This window comes from Cygnus atratus, chromosome 9, assembly GCF_013377495.2.
Source record: "Cygnus atratus isolate AKBS03 ecotype Queensland, Australia chromosome 9, CAtr_DNAZoo_HiC_assembly, whole genome shotgun sequence".
NCBI classification, from domain to species: domain Eukaryota; kingdom Metazoa; phylum Chordata; class Aves; order Anseriformes; family Anatidae; genus Cygnus; species Cygnus atratus.
In genome coordinates, this window is record NC_066370.1 from 12,185,692 (window position 1) to 12,205,165 (window position 19,474).

General features: G+C 45.9%; 1 protein-coding gene and 1 long non-coding RNA gene across 4 annotated transcripts in view; one reads left to right on the plus strand and one right to left on the minus strand.

Annotated features, from left to right (window-relative positions):
* LOC118246931 (uncharacterized) overlaps positions 1-17,508 on the plus strand; it is a 29,753-nt gene extending 12,245 nt beyond the window's left edge. The window contains exons 3-5 of one of the 2 annotated variants that reach the window (XR_004778252.1): positions 609-752; positions 1,484-1,579; positions 7,502-8,130. This is a non-coding gene — a long non-coding RNA (uncharacterized LOC118246931). Of the gene's footprint in view, positions 1-608; positions 1,580-7,501 lie in introns of both variants that reach the window. The other variant, XR_004778251.2, reaches the window with a different exon arrangement.
* Positions 1-19,474, minus strand: part of ARHGEF4 (Rho guanine nucleotide exchange factor 4) — a 94,853-nt gene that overhangs the window by 8,288 nt on the left and 67,091 nt on the right. The window contains exons 1-4 of one of the 2 annotated variants that reach the window (XM_035544442.2): positions 17,508-17,644; positions 4,235-4,414; positions 1,326-1,520; positions 157-336 (exon numbers count right to left, since the gene is read on the minus strand). In XM_035544442.2, the coding sequence (XP_035400335.1) occupies positions 157-336; positions 1,326-1,520; positions 4,235-4,360 (501 nt within the window). In that variant the 5' untranslated portion in view covers positions 4,361-4,414; positions 17,508-17,644. Of the gene's footprint in view, positions 1-156; positions 337-1,325; positions 1,521-4,234; positions 4,415-17,507; positions 17,645-19,474 lie in introns of those variants that run through there. The other variant, XM_035544441.2, reaches the window with a different exon arrangement.

The following is a 19,474-nucleotide window of genomic DNA, read 5'->3' on the forward strand; positions in this document are numbered from 1 at the left end:
CCACAAGCACTCCTCTAGCTGGCTGGGGGGAGGTTTGCTTGATGGGCTGTTTTTTGTTGTTGTATTAACAGAGCTTCAGTTCTCAGATCAATTTTCAAATCCTACGGCCTAACCCATATTCAGCTACCTCTTTCCCCTTAAGTGAAATTCACTTACATATTCCAAGAAGCAGGAGCCAACCTCACTTAAATGTGGGTGGTCTTTGTTGAATTTCTTCTCCAGGGCTTTAACAAATTTCTTCTGGCATCTGTAGATGTCTTCAATATTCCCAAAGATTGTCTTCAGCTGTTCCTCTGTAAACATGTCAGCTCTTTTGCGGCACTGCTTAATGTAACCCTAGGAGGAAACCACATTGGAAAGCTTGCTGGGCACTTGCTCAGAGGCCTTTGGATATCATCAGAAAACCTTAGGACTGCAGTCAGTTGTACAGGTTCCTGTACCCCCTCCTTCACAAGTACATCCATCTCTTAGCTGTTATTTCCTCAAATATCACTCAAATTATGGTAGAAATAGAAATCAACCCACAGTCGTCACTGCCATAAATGAAGCAGCAATCCACACCCAGAGCTGCCTTCTCTCCTGTAGAAAACATTTTTGTCTGTCTGCAGGCTTCAGGGTGTTCTGACCCCTGCACTGATCCACTGACACCTAAATTCAGTTGAGGATCTGGTGTGGCTGCTCATGTTACCAAATTCATCACTTATTCAAAGACATGGGAGAATTCTGGACTCTGCATGAAGGAAAGGTGCTTGGTAAGTGTTGCTGCTTTGCTCCAGCTGGCTCTCCTGGAGGACACTACATTTTTTGTGTCATTTTAGTGAAAGTCTGTGTTCCTGCACTACTCTTTTATCAATTACCTTAATTTACCCCAGTGTATTTGACAGTGTGTCACTTCCGGAAAGGGTGTCACAATACTCAGCATATTTGGAAGTGAAAGGCTGAATATCCCCCAGTTGTTTCAATCTGAGCATAACTTGCCTGAAGGTTGGAGTTGCTGATTATATTACCTCAGAACATGTATTAAAGAGGACAGCAATGCTAGACATTTACTTTTCTCTGGCATGGGAAATGCAATTAATTCCATTTAATCAGAGCGTAACTGGGTGCTCCAAATTCAGAAGCACTGGGGATATTGCTGTAATGAATTGTCTTCTGTTTTCTGAGCATGTGATGTCATTTAGCAGGACAGGCTCTGATGGCAAAACCATCTCATTTTCAGAGGAGGAAAGTTACCCACTTGGGAACCATATGTCTGCACAAGAACAGGACAGCCTCTAGTTTCCATTAGGGATGTTCTTACTTTTGCTTCCTCCTTACTCCGTTACCTCACAAATGTCCTTCAGATGCTTGATGTAGTCTCTCTCTGTGCTTAAGATCTCATTGATAACGTTGGTCCTCATTTGATCTTTGGTGGTCTGCCCCATCCCGAAGCGGCGGGTACCACTGCTGGAGTCGTCCTCTTTGCCACCCTCTGCCTTTACAGGGTAATCTTCCATGGGTTCATCCTGGTTCACTCGGAGCTGTACCACACACAAGACATTCACTGTTTGTAGTAATAAACACACGTCTTCCAAAGAAGGTAAGTTTGGGAGGGTTGACAGAATGGCAGACAAAGATTGAGCTAGGATAAGGAGGGAAGAGGGCTACTCTGTACGTACTGCCTGTAAATGTATTTTCCCATGGTATGTAATGTGTAAACACATAGCCCCAGAAGGTAATGTTTTGACAGTTTGGGGATGGTAATTTCAAGCCAATTAACTGTTAATATGTGATATGGGTGGTTTTAAGCAGGCATCTCTCATGGACAGAAGTCACAGGAATGATATGAAGTCCTTGAGGAAGAACACATACACAATCAGGACAGGAAATGTTTTATCAAAGTGAATTCTGCTTAGGTATTTGTGAGGGGACTTTTCGGGAGAGAGGGGAAAACCAGTAAATATTTGCCTTTTTTTTGATAATAGTTATATTATTATTCTCATATTATAAATACCAGATAGCCCTCAGAAGTACCTACTTCCCCAAGGTTATTTAGAGATAATGTATTTTTAATGTAAAAGCAAATGCAGACGCCATTGGGCATATAACGTAATGAAAAGCAGCATTACATTACAGGGCTGTGCATGTAACTCTTGGTTCCTTCACAGTGCCCATGAGATGGCAGCATAGCATGAGCAGAGACAGGCACCAGCATTTTGTAGACATACTATACTACAGTCACTTCATATATTGTCAGCAATACCAAAGTACCTTCGCTAAGGACAAGAAATTATTGGTGCATTTCACTTAGGAGCTTTATTTCATATTTTAGTATTGTAACTACATATTTAATAGATCCCAGAGCACCCATGGGAATATTTTGTGTACAAATCATCAATCCCAGCACAAAAAGGAAATGAAAAACTCTGAGGTAGGAACATGCATAAATGTAAGCAGTTTTAATACAATGATACAGGCCTGCTTTAAACTTTTAATGTAGTTACTTCTAGGCAGGATTGTTTTTCTCTTGATATACATATATCTCTCTATATAAAAAATAATGCATACCCATCCCTTGCCAGCAGAGGCATAGATTGCACTTACTGTTTACAGTTGGTGAAACCCTCAAGATGTGCAATCCTGGTTTTCCTTCGCTGTGAGTAGAACAGCATTGGCTGGTCTTAAACTCAGACCTTGGCCTGAAACTTGTGTGGAGTAACTGAGAGACCTGCAGGTTTACCCAAGTCCCAGAACCTTCTGCCCTTCCCAACAGTAAGCTTGAGACCCAGAGATAATTAGTAGGAAATCTTCAGTTGGATGCTTGAATAAGTGTTGTAATTACTCTGCTAAAAGAACTTGTTATTCTTCATCCCTAATGGCTAGCACTAGTCTGCCTTCCCCTGAAATTGCCAGCAGGACAACTTGTCAGTAACATGAACGAAAACAAGGCTTGTGTTTTGACTGTGAAAATAGTAGCTCCATCTCCACCAGTGCTGAGAATTTGGTCCTAGTAATCTTACTTGCAAAAAAACATATACTGTTTGTAACAGTTATCCAGCTGAGACCCTTTCTTGCAAGCTCTATAACAATGCATTTCACAACTTCTATAGCACAACCTGCTCTGCTTCACCAAGGACTTTTGCTACAGACACCAGATAACCTCCTTTCATGCTTCACCTGGTTTTGGGTCATTTGTGATCTAAAGTGATCCGGATAATAAGCTGAATATCTAAGAATCTCTCTGTCCTTAGGCACCACATCACCTCTGCAGTACTGTGCTTACATGGTGAAAGCAGTCAGGCATCCATACCAACAGTCACAGCCCAAAGAAATGAAAAAAGCCTTTCTCCTCACAGAAGGAAAAGAGTGCACAGAAGTTACCCAGACTCTTGCCCCCCAACCCCCAACTTGCATGGAGAATTCACGTGTTTCATACTGCTCTGTTGGAAATGAATCCAACCTCTGCTGTACACAGCTGGGCCTGTCTACCTGTTCCATATAGCTATTTCTATATGGTCTTTGTAAGTGGCACCAGGGAGAGCGCCTTGGTCCCAAAATTGGTCAACATCAAGTGATTCATATTCACCCTCTAGTAATTGACAACATCACCTCCAAGACACCATTTTATGTGTTTTTTTTTCTTCTCTATTTTAAGTGCCTGAAATACACTGCTGTGTTGTAGCCCAGCAGCCTTATGTTTTTAAAACTCCACAGCTAGGAGAAGGTGTGTGAGAGTCAGGTTGTCACAGATGTTTGGATGTGGTGTATAGCACTGGACTCTAAATTCGGTACCGTGCTCATCCGTACTGTCTGAAGTGAAGACGTCTGTCAGTTGCTTCTGGGATTCTGCTAGGAAGTACATCTTGCTGAGAAGTATAACTTGCTTACTCCTGAGGGTGATTCTGGGTGCTTGGTTGCAAACCAGCCGATACACATCTGGGTAAGCAGGAGCCCAGGCTGCAAACCATCATGCAGGGCAGTTCCTCAGCTGGTACAGCTCAGCTTAGCTCCAGAACCTACAACTAAACTGTCCTTGCTCTGATTTACTGATGCAAAGAGGGAATTCTCCACACTGGTGGCAGCCCATCCCCAAGAGTTCAATGTAAATGGCCATGCATAGAGGAATGGTAACAAGCACATGTTGAACCAACTATCCTAGCAGTAGAAGTTCTCAGCATTCACTACAGAACATAAAACCTGGGAAAAAAACACCTGTCAGTAATGGAGAGACATGGAAAAAAAATCAAGCTCTTACCCGTACAAAGCTGGCTGGAAACCAGCCTTCGCTGTCCAGAATCCTTCCCCACCACCATTCCTTGTTGGTAGCATCCATTACTTCAATGACATCACCAGCCTTGAATCCCAGCTCTTGATCATCCATCGTGACATGGTCCCAGAGGGCTTCTGCATACACCACGCTGCCATCGCTGATGAGCTGTGGACAGAGAACATCAAACTGCCAGCTCCCCACAGAAAAGCAGCACAGGCAGCCAGTGTAGCTGCAGCTTTGGCACAATTGCTGCTGAGCCAAACAAGCATTGACTACTGCTTGCACCTCATGAGAAACATGAAAAGGAGCTGTCGGTAGTCTGGCAGGTGCTTCAACTGACTTTGCTCTCTGTAGCATTTGTTCCAAATCACTTGGGCACAGTGCATTTACCACCATTAAAAAAAAAGTAATTTTGATGTACTGCAATCTCATGATGGTGAGTTTGCCTCAGCCAGCAAACAGGGCTCAGCAGTGGTACCTTGTTGGTGAAGGATGCCCATGTGCTGCCAGTGCAGCCCTGCTACAGACAACCTTGAAATAGAAGCGTGAGTGTCAATGTTTAGAGATACACTTCAGAGCAGCAAGTATTCTGAGGCCTCAGTGCTGGCCTAGGATGGTAAGAGCTTTAAACCTTCAGAGTGGTTAAACTTAGCATTTAAGCTGCTTATAGTAAGTCTCCCAGTGAGTTCAAGTGCCTCTGCTCAGGGCCACTAGTTGTCTGTGCGACACCATGTCTCATACAGGGCCTAATCTAGGAAAGAAGAAAAAAAAGATATAAATTCTGGGAAGACCATGGAAAGAGGAATCTAGGAGACCAGAGGGAGAAAAAGATGTACAAAACCCACTGTCCATGGTTATGGGCCACACTGTAACACTGTCGGCCCTGCTACATAATGCACATGCTGTGCACCTTAGGTTGGCTTGATCACACGGTTATTTACTGCTCATAGTGACTGGTTTTGTCCTTCTCAAAGAAAAAAAGATGCATGTTGTAAAAGAATGACAGGATAATAGCACAGACAGTAAATCAGGAGAGTTAACTGGAGGCATTTGAAAAAAAAATCAAATATAGTCTGCCTCTGGATAGCAAATGCCCCTTCACTGAACCAGAAACAGCTTAATGCAGTGTATCCCTTTTGACAAAAATAACATTAGGATGGTTAGGAAGGGGAGGATGGGAGGCTCCCACTTCCCTGCAGAACCAGGCATCAGCGCTCCCCACTGCCTCTTTTCAGCTGCCCTGCACTGCCACAGCACTCACGTGTGCACTCGCTGCAGGGTGCTGCTCCTCAGGGAGAAAAGCACTGCCATGGTGCAGCCCAGCGGGCAGGGGACGTAAGGGCTGTCACACAGCCAGTGCTACAGTGGGAAAATAATCCAGGAGTCTCAAACAGTGTCTCACTAGCCAAGCTATTACAACATAAAGAGCTGGCGACGAATGCAGCAAAGGCAGCTCAGTCTGGTCAAGTGGCAGGGATTTGGCCCAGCGAGCTGTGGAGGGGGACAGCTGGACTTGGCAATTAATGAGTAAAGGTGTTGGAGTGATCTGGGATGCTGTTAACTCACAGGTCGCTTAGCAAGCCTGTTGCATAGACTTTGACAAGCCTGAAGTGTACTCAGCATTATGAATAAACCCTCTATTTCTATTTTTTGAAATCTTGTGAGTCTTGTCAGTCTTCTAGAAACATAGAGCTTTAGCTTTCTAACACAAAGTAGAGAGGACTAGAATAGGGAAAGGAATGGATGTCAAAGGTACAATTTTCCAAACTCAGCTACCAGGCTTCAGTTACAAGAACAGCAGCTGAGCTGTGGGTGACGGATGTTGGCTACGCTCACGAAGAGCCTCTGCTTTTTTGCTGAGCCACCTGTGGGTGCATGAGCTGGGCGTTTGCTTTAGCAGTGCGACTGCAGCTGGAGCTGCGGCCGAGCTGCGCAGGGTTATGTAATGCGGTGGGTAGGGGCTGGCTGGCACTCGGGAAATGCCCACGCTAACTCGTAAATCTTTGGGCATAGTGGCATTCGGCAGCCTTTTCGACATGCACATTCTGACCAGTTCACAAGGAATATGGTTCTTTCTAAGATAAAATCCCTTTGCTATGTACTGAAATATGCCATACTGAATCACTAAGCATGATGTGGCAGCTGGCACACATGCCATGACTGGGACCAGAGAGAGACTAAATGGACCTCTTCTGCAGCAGTTTGACAACCATACCAGCAAAGCACCAATGATGTGAAGGCACTAGTATCTTACAGTACCAAACTGTCAGATATCAACATCTTGATGAGAAGACAAGACCAAGCCTGAGCTAGCACTGACAGCAGGTCATGGTTGATTCACCCAGCTCCCAACGTGGCAGAGCCGCTTGGTTCTCACTGCGGTCACTGAAAGCTGCACGGCTGACGAGTGAATCCTCAAGTGGTATTTTAGTCCATCTGCTAGAATTAGTATCCTAAATTTTCTATATTCAAGAACAGTCATATGATGAATATGTTTGCCAAATACAGAAAATCACAAGTGACCAGCCTGGCCAAATAACTACAGGCAAGCAGAAGTGCCACTAGCACAGACAGTTCTCTTTCAAAGAAGTGACTAAAAGACACCTGAAATACAGGTTAGGGTTTGTTTAACTGGCACTTGGGCTAGCTGAGGCTTGCTGCAGGACGCCAGAACCCGTAACAACTCCATAGCCCCAGCAAGCGCTTCCCTGCACGTTTCATGCTGTCATGACCCCCCTGCCGCAGCAGTACACCAAAGGCATACATCTCCACATGGGCGGCAGGCAGGCTGCCTTCCTTCCTTCCCTCAGAGGGACGGACCTGTGCAGCAAGCCCCAGAGCGAGCCACCAGCTGCCCTTTTGCCTGCTGAGTCAACTGCACATTTTTTTTCACCACTGATTTTAGAGCATTGACTAAGGATAAGGATATTACTCTTGGGCGTTTACCAAACTGACTGCACATCTCCACTTGAGTATTTTCATTTGATAGCATTCTCCTTAACAAATCTCTCTGAGATGTCAGTCAGCCAAGATCTTAGTTCTGGGAAGTAAACTACACTGACAGTGTATAGCACTGCTTTTTTAATCAGTGCCCGAATTCCTGCTCCCCCTGTGACATCTTGTATAGCTGCCTCCATTTACCAAACGTTCAATATTTGTCATCAGCTTATTTGGTAAGAATGATTTCCTACAAAACCGTTCTGACTAGCATTAATTACATTATTCCCCTTTATTTATACCATCCAACTGCAGCTTCCCCCTCAGAAGTGGCTTAAACAGATGGACAGAGGAGGAGGGTCCCCGTGCGGCAGGCAAGGAGAAGCTTTGAAGCAGCCACAGGAGGAGGGAAGCAACCGTTGTAGAAAGTGGAGGCGGCAGAGCTGTGCTTCATCTTATTCCAACCTGTGTGTGAAGAGTACGGCATGACAGAGCTTACCAGGGGCATGTGCATGAGCCCAGCTAAATGTGATTTTTCAAAGTCCAGAGTGATGCAAGAAGTTCCCAGTTCCTCACCTAAGATATAGCAGCTGATTATTTTAAAGCAAGAAATAGACTGAAATTGCTTTAGACCCTTTTACTTCCAGATGAAATAGGCTAGGAAAGCTCTTTTGAAAGAGTGGGGCAGTGACCTGCAGCTAAGGAGGACCCCTCCTCATCTAGGTCCTGTCAGTGCCCTCAGTACCCCAGCCATCAGTCTCCCATAACCTGTAAATCAGAAGTCTACTAATTGGGGAAATTAACATCCTTAAGCTTTGACACTGAGGAAACAAGAGCTCTTATCAAATTTGACAGTACTCCGCTAAATGTTATCTTTATATCACATATAGAAGTTCACTACTTCCAGCAGTTGCCAGTAGTGCTTAGAGTAAATAAAGCTATTAAACAGCTTCCATTTTAATCTTTCATGCAAGTTTCCAGAGGACAGTTATTTAAACTTATGTCTGTAAGACATTTATTTTCTGGTATAAGTGATATTTTCAAACAAATGGATACAATGGTGATTGACTTGGTGATAAAATGGCAAATGAAATTCTCTGTTGATAAATGTAGCACAAGCAGTATCTAACACAAACGGCTGACTCTAAATGAGCTGCTCCTCAAGAATGTCTCTGCAGACAGACTTAGGAAAACACCAGCCTGGTGCATCAGGGTCAGAAAGTCTGAATGTCAGGGATGACTCGGAAAGAAAGAAGCAGAGAACCATAAAAGGCACAAAGAGCAACACCAGTTGGGAGTCTGGAAGAGTTTCCAGGCCAGAACAAGCTGAACAGACTTTGAAGCTGCAACAGAAAAAGGTGGATGGAGGCTGACCACAACATGAAGGTTTACAAAATGATTAACAGGCTTGAAATGCAAGGCCCATGTGTGAGATCGCCAGGCGAGAATTTTAATACAAAAGTAGTACTTTTTCCTGTTGTACATAATTATGCTGTGCCACAGAATGCCATGAGCCAAACACAGATGGTTTTAAAAAGAGATTAAGCAAATCTATGTCCTTCAAGGCCACTTAAACGTATTATATCTGGGTACCACCTCTGGCCCATCAAGGATCTTAAACACATCTGGAAAGGCACACAATGGAAAGAACAGGGCCATACTTAAATGTTTTCCTAAGCAGTTACCCCAAGTCACAGCTAAAAGGGCCTGGCTGGCCCTACAGAGCTGGTCTTAGGTCATTAGTGCAGTAAAAAATACAAATGAAAATACATCTATTATTTTCCATTTTGACTATTTGTATTACCTGCAAATACTTCTTGAAAAGGTGAGACCCCAAAACGTTAACTTGACGCAGACAGATACGTTCCCTGAGGTACAGCAACATTGTCGTTCAGCTAGAAAATTAGCAATTGCTAACACAGTAATTACAAGGACATTACGTCCTCTGGGGTAGAACTGGGACTTCTCAAGCAGAGGTAAGTGCAGCACTTTTGCACAGCTTAGACATAACAGATCCTACATGCTGTACATCCTATCCATGCAACACTTGCCAAGCACGTGGAGGAGCGTCAGTCACACGCACAGAGCAGCCATTTGCCTCTAACACTTGGACATCCAACCCCTGGCTGCTTGTTTTCTGCCCAAAAAAGAAAAAGGGGAGGAAAATAAGGGAGGACAAAAGTGTACCCAGGGAAACCTGACTGATCAGACATCTGGGATGCATTCAGAGAGGAGTCCCTGTATGCAGGCTACAAGGTGGGTATGTGCTGCATCCTCACTCAAGATGCTCAGAAAGGCCTTTACAATTAAGAGCGCAAAGAACCTAAAAACCTCCTTAAGCTCACAAAGCCAGAGAACTTAAGTCATTCCAAAGCTCTAAATCACCTTAAACAGCTTAAACTCATCTAAGGCCTTAAAGTGTCTTAAGCATTTTAAACCCATCTAAAGCCTTTGAGTGGCTTAAGGAGCTTAAAAGCTCTAAGGCTTAGAAAGTGGCTTAAGTATCTTCAGCTTCTGGCAAGCCCACTTCTCACACCTCTCCCACGTGCATAGCACCTGCCACGCCAGGTTAAGGTGTCTGGTGTACCCAAAGAACCCGGATCTCTGACAGAATCTTTCTTTTTAATGCTCTTCACATCTTTGGGAAGCGGTGCAGCCCTCTCCTGACAACTCTGCACCGCAGGAGGCGGCACAGACACTCACCTGTTTGTAGCAGGGCTTCCTAGGCTGGTGCCATAACTGCGTCTGGAAATCAGCCACACTCTGCCCTTATTTTCTTTGTTTTGAAAGACTGGAAAGGAGTAAGGGTGGGGTTGAACTCTCAGATCTGAACAAGACTTGTCCTGGGGCACAAGCTACAAAGCTTCTCGTTTCTAGTTCCATTCTGGCTGTAGATGCATACATCTACTGATTCCCCTTCTCCACCTCCCTAACAGTTTTGATGTTCACGTTTACTTCAGGATAGGAAGTATTTCCCTGGTTAACACAATACCTTTTCTGATGCCCTAATTTTAACTGTACGATCTGGGACTGCAAATAGCCCAAGATGTTTCTGTTTGGCTGTTCGCACATTTAGGAGTGACTACTTTCGCATCCTTTTTAAGCTACTGTTTTTCAGTCACACAAATAGAAATGATTTTATTTAGAAAAAAAATATATATTTAAATGGCACAATAACACATTATTATGTCACTTAAGCTACACATTTTCCCCATTCTCCTCTTACCACTGCCTGCAGGATTGCGTTTCCTTTGTGCACTCTCACCGCTACATCCACTTACAATATTACCTCTCCTCTTCCTTCATTACAGTACAGTTCTGATTCCACTGTGTCTTCCGTAACTTAATTTTGAGATTTTGCCTTTCTACCTCCTTTTTCACTTCCTCTTCCACCATTTTAACTTTGGACACGTGGGGAGCAGAGGTCCTCTTTGCTACGGATCCCCCATGTCACTGCTGCACTTTGTGACAGAGGGTCTTAGGACAACGTCAGTGAACCAGGCCAGCTGCAGCCCATCCAATGTGGGGACTCAGCAAGCATAAATGCTGCCTCCCTGGCTCTTCGCAGAAGAAAAGGAAAAGGAACCCATGCAGTTCCCAGACCTCTACACTCTCTGACGACTGTTGCTACAGAATCAGTTACAGCTTGAAGGAAAATTGATCTAAATTTGTTTTACAAATAAGGTTAAAGAAAACATTTTAAAACTGATACAAACTGCGTTGCTAGCAAACCACGCTGAATCATCAAAAGGTCAACATCTCGTTGGGCTTGCAGTGGGCAATAAGCCAGAAACAGTGCATGGCTTTTTCCTTTGTGTGTGCACGATTTAATTTTAATGGGACATACAGCAAAGAACACACTAAAATTATATTTATTGCTCCTATCTCCTGTGAAAACATCTTTGGATTAATAACACTGTGCCAAAGTCTGCACAGCATTGGTAGGTGCTGGCAGACATGAGGCCAACAGCGATCATTTAGCAGTCTCCATGACCTGGCTCTCAGTGATGCTCTCCCTGCCTTAACCATGCAAAATTTATCCACTTCCTTTCCTCACCTTCTTCTGGAAGATAAGTCCTGCAGGCTTTTGGTGACACAAAACTTGAGTTTGTTTTTTTTCCTTTTCCCGGTGATCTCACTCCCAATGCACACACTGTTACAGATCTTTTCTTCACTAAACTAAGGATCACTGTCTGATCTTTTTTTTTCTTTTTTTCTTTTTTTTTTTTTTTTGAAAATGGAGCAGAGAAAAATCTGAACATCAGCATTTAGAGAGACTAAAAGAACAAAGAACCGTGATACTGTCTTATTGTCAGGCAAAGGAGGCTGCCTAGCCTTTGTTTCTGGTTAGTATCTGTAAATATAAAAAAAAAAAAGTCATTTCTTTTGTAGTCCCACACATGGTTCTACAAACTAATCACACCAAAAAAAAACAACCAACCAACAAAAAAAACAAAACCACACCTCACCACCACCAAAAAACAACGCACCAACTTTTTCATATTGCTAATGTCTCATGCTAGGTAAACAAGATTCATTCAAGCAACAGCAGCAGATTCCTAGGATCTTCCGAGACTCTATTATTATGCTCTTGAGTATTTCCATATTCTTCACTTTTCTCAAGTCCACACAACCTGGATGAGGAGGACTAATGGCTTCAGCAAAGCAAAAGCCTCAACCCAGAACCACGCTCCTGTTTCCATGGCCATGCTGCAAACAAGCCCTCTGTAAGGGAGAGTGCAGTGTCTGCAATTCCTCCTGCAGAACATGGCTTCCTCAATCAAAATATGAAAACATAAACACCTCTTCTGTCCCCTACAGGTTCTTGTTTTAATCACCTTGCCTCCCTGCACAGCCCTCTCACAGTGACCACGGGCTTTTCAGTATGACAAATGAGTAGTTTTGCAAAGGCAGCTCAATGCAGAGCACATTAGGTAGATCAAGCAACCATATCACACCACAGTCCCTGGCTCTCCTCACAGCCTGGCCACGAGGCTCGCATGTCCCAGGACAAGTCATTTTCCCCTTCATGTCTAGTGCAAGTTTTCTCACTAGATAGTGTTTGCTAGAACAGATCCTTACTCCTTGGTGTTACAGGTGTGAACTGGGATACAAAAATAACAGGTCACAACTTGGCAGCTCATATTTTCTTAATCTCTTCGTGGATCTTATTTGGCAAGGTGAGGAAATCTGCGTTAGTTCGCTGATGAGAGAATTTGGCATAGCTCTTTAGTTTCACATACGATCCCTAAATAAGGTGCTTGTGTTTCCATACAGTTGCCACAACTCTGCAGATGCCCAACATACCAAGACTGGACAGCACCATGATTCAGAACAACCCACGGCAGCCAACCCAGCTCCGCTGTGCTGTTCCCAGCCATCTTATCACAAAGGCTACAGAAAATGTGCCTATAACTTTGACATACCCCCATTGCACAGCACTGGCTACAAGCCAATAGCACAAGCACATGGCCTAGTAAAAGACAATATCCTAATGCCATTTTTGTATTGATATCCTAGATGGATGCAATACCAAACAAGATTTCTAAGCATGGATGTTGCAGTGGTTTGCTCCCTGCCCTGTGTCACCTTTGCTGGGGGAAGGAAGGAGCAGGTGAAGGCAGCTCTGCTCTCCCAGTTGGTGGAGGCTCCACTGGCTCTGCCCCTAAGGGACAGCAGAGATTCAGGTATCCAATTGGTGAACTCTGGAGGGAAAAGTATGCTGGAAGAGGCTGTGCTAGGGTCACAGGCCCCAGGTGGAGAAGGGAAGTGCAGGATATCTGTGCTGCAGGGGAATGTGTAGGACCACAGCCCTGCAACAACAGGCCCTTGCTCAGAGAGGCCAGATCAGCTGGCCGGCAGCAAAGGAGAGCAAGCTCCCCAGTTCCACCACCCATGGTCCTTCACTTCCCATGGATTCCTTTGCTGTTAGACTCAACATCCTCGTGCTTGGGTAGATATTTTTCTTCTGACAGTTCCCACATAGCTGAGCTGCCTGTCACTATCTACCACAAATACAGAGGTTTGCACCAGTGCAACAGGATAGAGAACACAACCCTGGGTCTTCAGCAGCTCCACAACAATGCTCCAAGTCCCATTTCAACCACTGCCAAATGCGCTATAAGGGGCATCAACAGCCATGTCTGGGGTAATCCTAGCTAAAGAACAGATACAGAGATTCAAGAATGACATCATTTTATTCTGTACTTTCCAGCACATTCTGTAGTTAACAAGTCTGGTGACATGGTATAAATAACAAGTACTCCCCCTCCTAAAAATCTTTCCTTAACCTGTATATTAGGATTTTATTTTTTTTTTTAAATCAAAACATTAGAAGCATTAATTAAAAATAATTGTTGATGATATCATCCTAAATGCTTACTGTGTTTCTTATCTGGCCAACTCATGCCTTAGATTCCAAGAATAAATCACAAAGACAGCAGATACCACATACCACCACAGAAATGAGTTTAGCCTGAGAGAACAAATTAAGGGAAAAGATACAATCTAAAGCCCAGAGCTCCCTTTGGAAATGATGCGTTGGTCTTGCTCTTGTTCAGAGATTCTCTTTACACTCAGGCTCCACAGCCGGCAGTGGCAGAGCAGGCTTTGCCAGCCCTTGCCTGTTCGATGTTCTGGCAATCTTACCCCACTCAGGGGCAGTGCAAAATGCCCCGTGCAGGGCCCACAGAGGCAGCACCCTGCCCCACGCCATACAGCTGGATATGCCAGGCACCTCAGCACAGCTTCCCTGAAAGTCCCTGCTTCTTAGGTCAAATAAGTGGACTGAGAATAGAGAAAAGAAAAAGTGAACTTTGTTTACTGAAATGCCCAAGGCCTCTCCTTCCCCACCATCCAGTCAAGACCTCCAGCTCCTGCATAATTCAGGGATCCTTCACCAGCTTTGTTTTTCCTGGCCTTTATCAGTAATCACAGCCTCTTCAGCCAAGCTCTGTGGCAGGCTTGAATGAGTCACAACTAATATCAGACTGATTCACATGGACACATCAACCACAGCTTCCAGCTACACTTATATGGCTGCAGATCAAGTCAAGAAAGAAGGAAAACACTGGGTTCCCATAAAGAAACTGCACACAGCTACTTCAGAATTAGTCAGGTATTGAGTGTGTAGATAAGCAGTGGGAAGAAAAAAAAAGTAACATTAAATATTATGAGGAAAATTGTTCCTATGCTCTTAGAAACCAGCATTATCACCTGTGGCATGCAGTTACAATAACACATCTCCAATGAGGGAGACTTCTTTACTGTGAGGTGACAGAGCACTGCAACAGGTTGCCCAGAGAGGCTGTGGGGTCTCCTTCTCTGGAGATATTCAAAACCCACCTGGATGCCATCCTGCACAATGTGCTCTAGGTGATTCTGCTTGGCAGGGGGGTTGGACCAGATGATCTCCAGAGGTCCCTTCCAACCTCGACCATTCTGTGATTCTGTGAGTACCCTGTAATCTTGCAATTTGTCTTACTGTAATTTTTAAAAGAAAGAATGGTTCTACTTTTTTGCCCCCAGACTATGCCGGTACCAATAACCTGGTGAAATTTCTCCTCTCCTTTCCTTATAAGGGGCAATCTCACCAAGGACTGCATTACCTTCTCTATAATGTACTTTTCTTCTGGGGAGTCTCTCACGGTCCTGGGCTCCCCATGGCCCTTGGAAGAAAACAGTGAGCATTGTGGGGTGCTGAATCAGCTGTTAGTAAGACACTCCTCCACCGCTACTGCATGCACGGGCTGATTCTGCCCAAGCTTTAATGTGTCAAAGAAGAAAAGGGAAACAGCTGGGCAGAGCAAAGAGGACTTTTTAGAAACAAGGAAGCCGTGCCAGGTATGGTGAGATCTGGCAAGAGGAGGGCCAGAAAGAGAAGGAAAGGAGGAGGTGACACCAGCAGGAGCTGCCAGCTCACAGTTAAGGTGTCCCCTAACTGAGCCAGCAGCAGCTAGCAGAGGGTTAATTACTTCATCACCACAACACCAGCTTCAGCTACCTGATCAATATTGTGGGATGCTAAATAAAAAGAAGTTCCTGCAAAACTTCCCTGCAGCACCTCTCTGGCACAGCGTGAGAAACAGCTATGGCCTCCAATTTGGTGATAAAAGCCACCCAAGGAGTGCTTCAGCTACATGACACCTGGCTAGACAAGAGCATGAGTCACTTTGTGAACCTCAGGCACGTCCTGGCTGGCAGGTGGTTGTGCCCAGTTCACCAGCTGCCCCACACGGCTTACACGTGTTGAGCCAAACACCGGAATTGACCTACCTAGCTCTCCAGAGCTATGCACGTGTGTGCAGACCCTGTGAATTACTGCAGTTCTCATTCTTTTAATCAGATGTTTTGCACTGTTCCAAGATACGGAGCAGGTGAGACAGCAATAACTGGCAGCTCAAACATACCGCAGGGCTGCCATGATACTGAGGCCTCTTAACTTGCTCCCACTGCTGCTGACAGCAAAATGCTCACCACCTGCAGGAAGGGTGAGAGCTTCTGCATCCTCAGACGCTTTCAGAGCTGGCTCAAACCTTGTGCGCAATTCTGCCCTCCCAAGGAGCTGCCAAAAGCTTTCTCCATTGCTCTTACGAACCCGAAGTCACACCTAGGTCCCCCACTGATCATTTGAATACCAAGCTATGTTTTCACATCTACACAGAACTTGTTCTTTCCAATAAACAATCTTGTCTCCACCTTATGCCATAAAGTTCTGATTCAAACTAAGGCCACTGAAAAAGGTGAGAGGGTATATAAAACAGCTTTGTTTGAAAGCCAGTAGTAGGTTCGTTTCTTTGGTTTGAAATGGTAACTTCAGAAAACAACATACAGTGGATGCTTGCAGTGGCTGTTTATGACAAGGTCTAGCTACTAGAATTAATAGTCAAGTTTTTAATAGTTTATAATGTGCATGAGAATCACAGAGCTGGGGCCCGCTGCTCGATGCTCAGCACTATGGGAGACTCTCCTTTCTCAGCAAGAAGCATGTTCCATACTCAGATGAAACAAAAAAGAGCTCAGCAAGTACACATTTCATTTCTTTGTGTGCTAAAGCAATGTGGATTGTACAACACCAACATAATTACACGCAATCACATAAATAAGTGGTACAGAGAACATCACTCACGAGATGACAGAGGACATCACCACCCAGCCCTTCTCACCCTCACATCAGACTGCAGGAGCCATAAACATTCAGCTTTGAAAGGACTGCAGGAACTTCAACCATTAGTGCCAGAAAATGTACTGCCCTCATGAAAGCTGTGCTTTAACTGCAGATTTCCTAACATACAAAATGAAGGATCCTGCCAAATTTTAAGGGCTTTTTAAGGGCTTGAATATTTTTCAGTCTCCAGCAGAAAAGTGAGCAGTGTTAATGAGAGTAGGGCACTGTAGGCTCTTCTCCAGTCTGTCTTCCTCCAGGAATCGTTTCCACTGTTGCCACCAAGTAGAGGGTTGCTTCACTGAGATGCCAATGTCCAAGCCTGGAAGTGCTGTGATGTAGAGGACTGCTGATAAAACGTCACCAATGTGAACAGGCCTGGAGCAGGCATGCTGCTTTGCTGCCCTTCTCTCCTAACAGCTCTACAGGAATGCTCCTTGTGTGGTTTCCCTGCTGTGCATGGCTGCTGCTGCTGGCCAGCAAGAAACATGAGGCCTGCAAGCAGTGTCCTGTGCCGCGGTTCTGCCAGCCATTTTAATACACGTACACATAGCAGATAAGCACTGAGATGTAACAGAGGAAATGGGATAAAAGCCAACCAAATACTCCTTCCACACTACTGCAGTTTATTCAGCCCGAATTCCTGATGCACTCTAACGATCAATCACTTTGGCTAATTGAACATTACTCAGACACCACCGCACAGCACAACGTTCACAGCCCTCGCGATGACAACAGCCAAGCAGCAGAGGCATTACAGGGTTCAGTGTTTTGCAGCGGGTGCATACATGGAGCAGGTCCTTGTGTGAAGGCTCGTTATAGCACAACTGTCCCTCTGCAAACAAAGCAGCAGCACGTTGGGCTCCTCTGGGGCTGATAAGTGCAACGGATAGGGATGGTATTGTCATCGTTAGCAATCAAGGCCGATTAGTGCCACAGAGAGCAGTTACGACTAAGCAGGTTGGCTCTGTTAGCTCTTTCCCTCTCAGGTTTAACGGTGAGATCCAAACCAGAAGGCACGGGTGATGACAGGAGGAGAGCGAGGGGAGCAGGGTGGGGAAGGGGGTTATGATTAAAAAACAAAGGAGAGATACTCTGAGACACACAGTCACCGTAATGGCAGACAGGCAGACCAGAGGCAGACAACGACATGCTGACCTGCTGATTTATCGCCCAGTCCTGGAAACCCCCAGCCACCACACCACTACCGGCAGTCCTCCTTCAGTGGAACGCCAAAAGAAACATCAGCACCACATTGACGATGATGAGGAAGAGCAGGATGACAAAGACCACGACCCGCTGGGTCTCCGGGTTCATGTTGCAGCGGAGGAAAGTGTGAAGCGCACTCCATTTGTGCCTGCTTCGCTCGGGGACCTTTGCCATAGCTTCAGCCCCCACGGAAAAAAAAAAAAAAAAAGGAAAAAAACAGGCTTCTTTAGTGACTGCTGTACAGCCCACAGCAGGGGCACGGGTGGGGGCAGAGGGCTGGGAACAAAAGCTGTTTTGCAGCTCTCACAAGGAGAGGTCTGAATGGTCCGACACAGCCATGGCTGGTCGCGCACAACACGTGTGCCAAACGCCCCCTCCCCGCGCCCTTATCTCAGGGGGACGCCCATCAGCGCATCCCCGGCTCGCCAGTCTTCGCCGAAGGAGCCGTCGCCATCACGTTAGCAGGAGGCAGGCGCTGGATTCCTTCTTGCAGGGAGCCTGAGCGAGGAGCACTGCAATCCAGGCTGCGATATGGGCTTTGCAGAGAGCGGCTCGGCTATTTGCTGGGCGCCGTCTCCAGGATACATGCGGGCCTTGGCAACGCGGCCAGCGCCAGCCCAGCGTGGGGTGCGCAAGGAGGCTCTGAAGGAGGGGCGGCAGCGGATTAGGCGGCTGCTTTTTTAAATCCTTCCACCCGCGCTGAGAACGTGCCAGCACCGGAGCCAAGTCCTGCCAGGAGGCAAATCCCGCCCAGGGCGCCTGGGGGATGCTGCCTTGCCCGTGTGAGGGCGCAGGGACAGGGCGAGGGCGTGCGGCTCCCCGCACACCTGGGCGTGCGATGAGGTGCTCGGCCTCTGAGGGGAGGACAGGCAGGAGATGCTGACCTCTGACAGGGGTCTGGGAGACATGGCTCCTGTCTGACTCCACTGCCTGCTTCCTGGCAGGATCCTGGAGCCAGGATGTCTGAAGGACTTGGCTACCTCTGTGGGACTGAGGGACTTAAAACCCAAACGTCTGCAACCAGAAAGCCTCCAGTCAGCTCTGCAGAGCCTTAAATGTGCTTTTGCGAGCTTCACATTTTGCTGCTGGACTGTGAAGTTCACCAAGCATCAAATTGCTCGGCGTAGACTCTCAGATGCCCCAGCCTAACCACAGCTCCCATCAGTGCCTGACAAGCACAAAAAGGCACTGCTCCTGACAAAGGGCAGGGGTGGCTCTTGCTGAGCACCCGTCACCGCCAGGCTCTTTGACAACTGCTGCAGCCCTTTTCGTTCCTCCAGCCAGGGAAGCGGAGCCCACCTCGCACTCTGCCTGTGGCGACAGCACTCCTGGGAAGGGATGAGGAGGACCCAGTACACAGGACCTTCTCTGAAGGGAGGTACTTCCACATCTAGCTCTCAGGTGCTTGTCCTCCCCCAGTGAAACAGTGAAAAATGAATCCAGTCCCTGCAGCTAGCACTAGATGATACAGTAGCTAGTATGGAAATAGGAGAGGGCGACTCCGTATTTTACCCAATGGCTTCAAACACACACAAAAAGAATATACACAGACACTTGTTGACATTCCTGGGAGCAGGAGCCAGAAGTCACATATACCGCCTTAAACATGATAACTGATAAACAACGATGCTAAACACATCCCTCCTCTCTGGGAAGGGAAGTGAGGGAGCAGCAGCACGATGCAGGTATGAACAGAACGCACCCAGCTGCTCTCACAATGAAGACGGCATACAAAACAAGCTATCGTTTGTTCAGGTGTTAGCACATCAATGTCCATAAAGTTTCTAGAAGATTTGTACAGCTCCTGCTTGTATCCTGGAACACAGCAGGTGAGAGATTTAAGAGGAAAAACGTTTAAGAGATACAGTCTAGCTAAGTACTTTTGTTTCATTTTGTTTTCTTCATAACTGTACTAA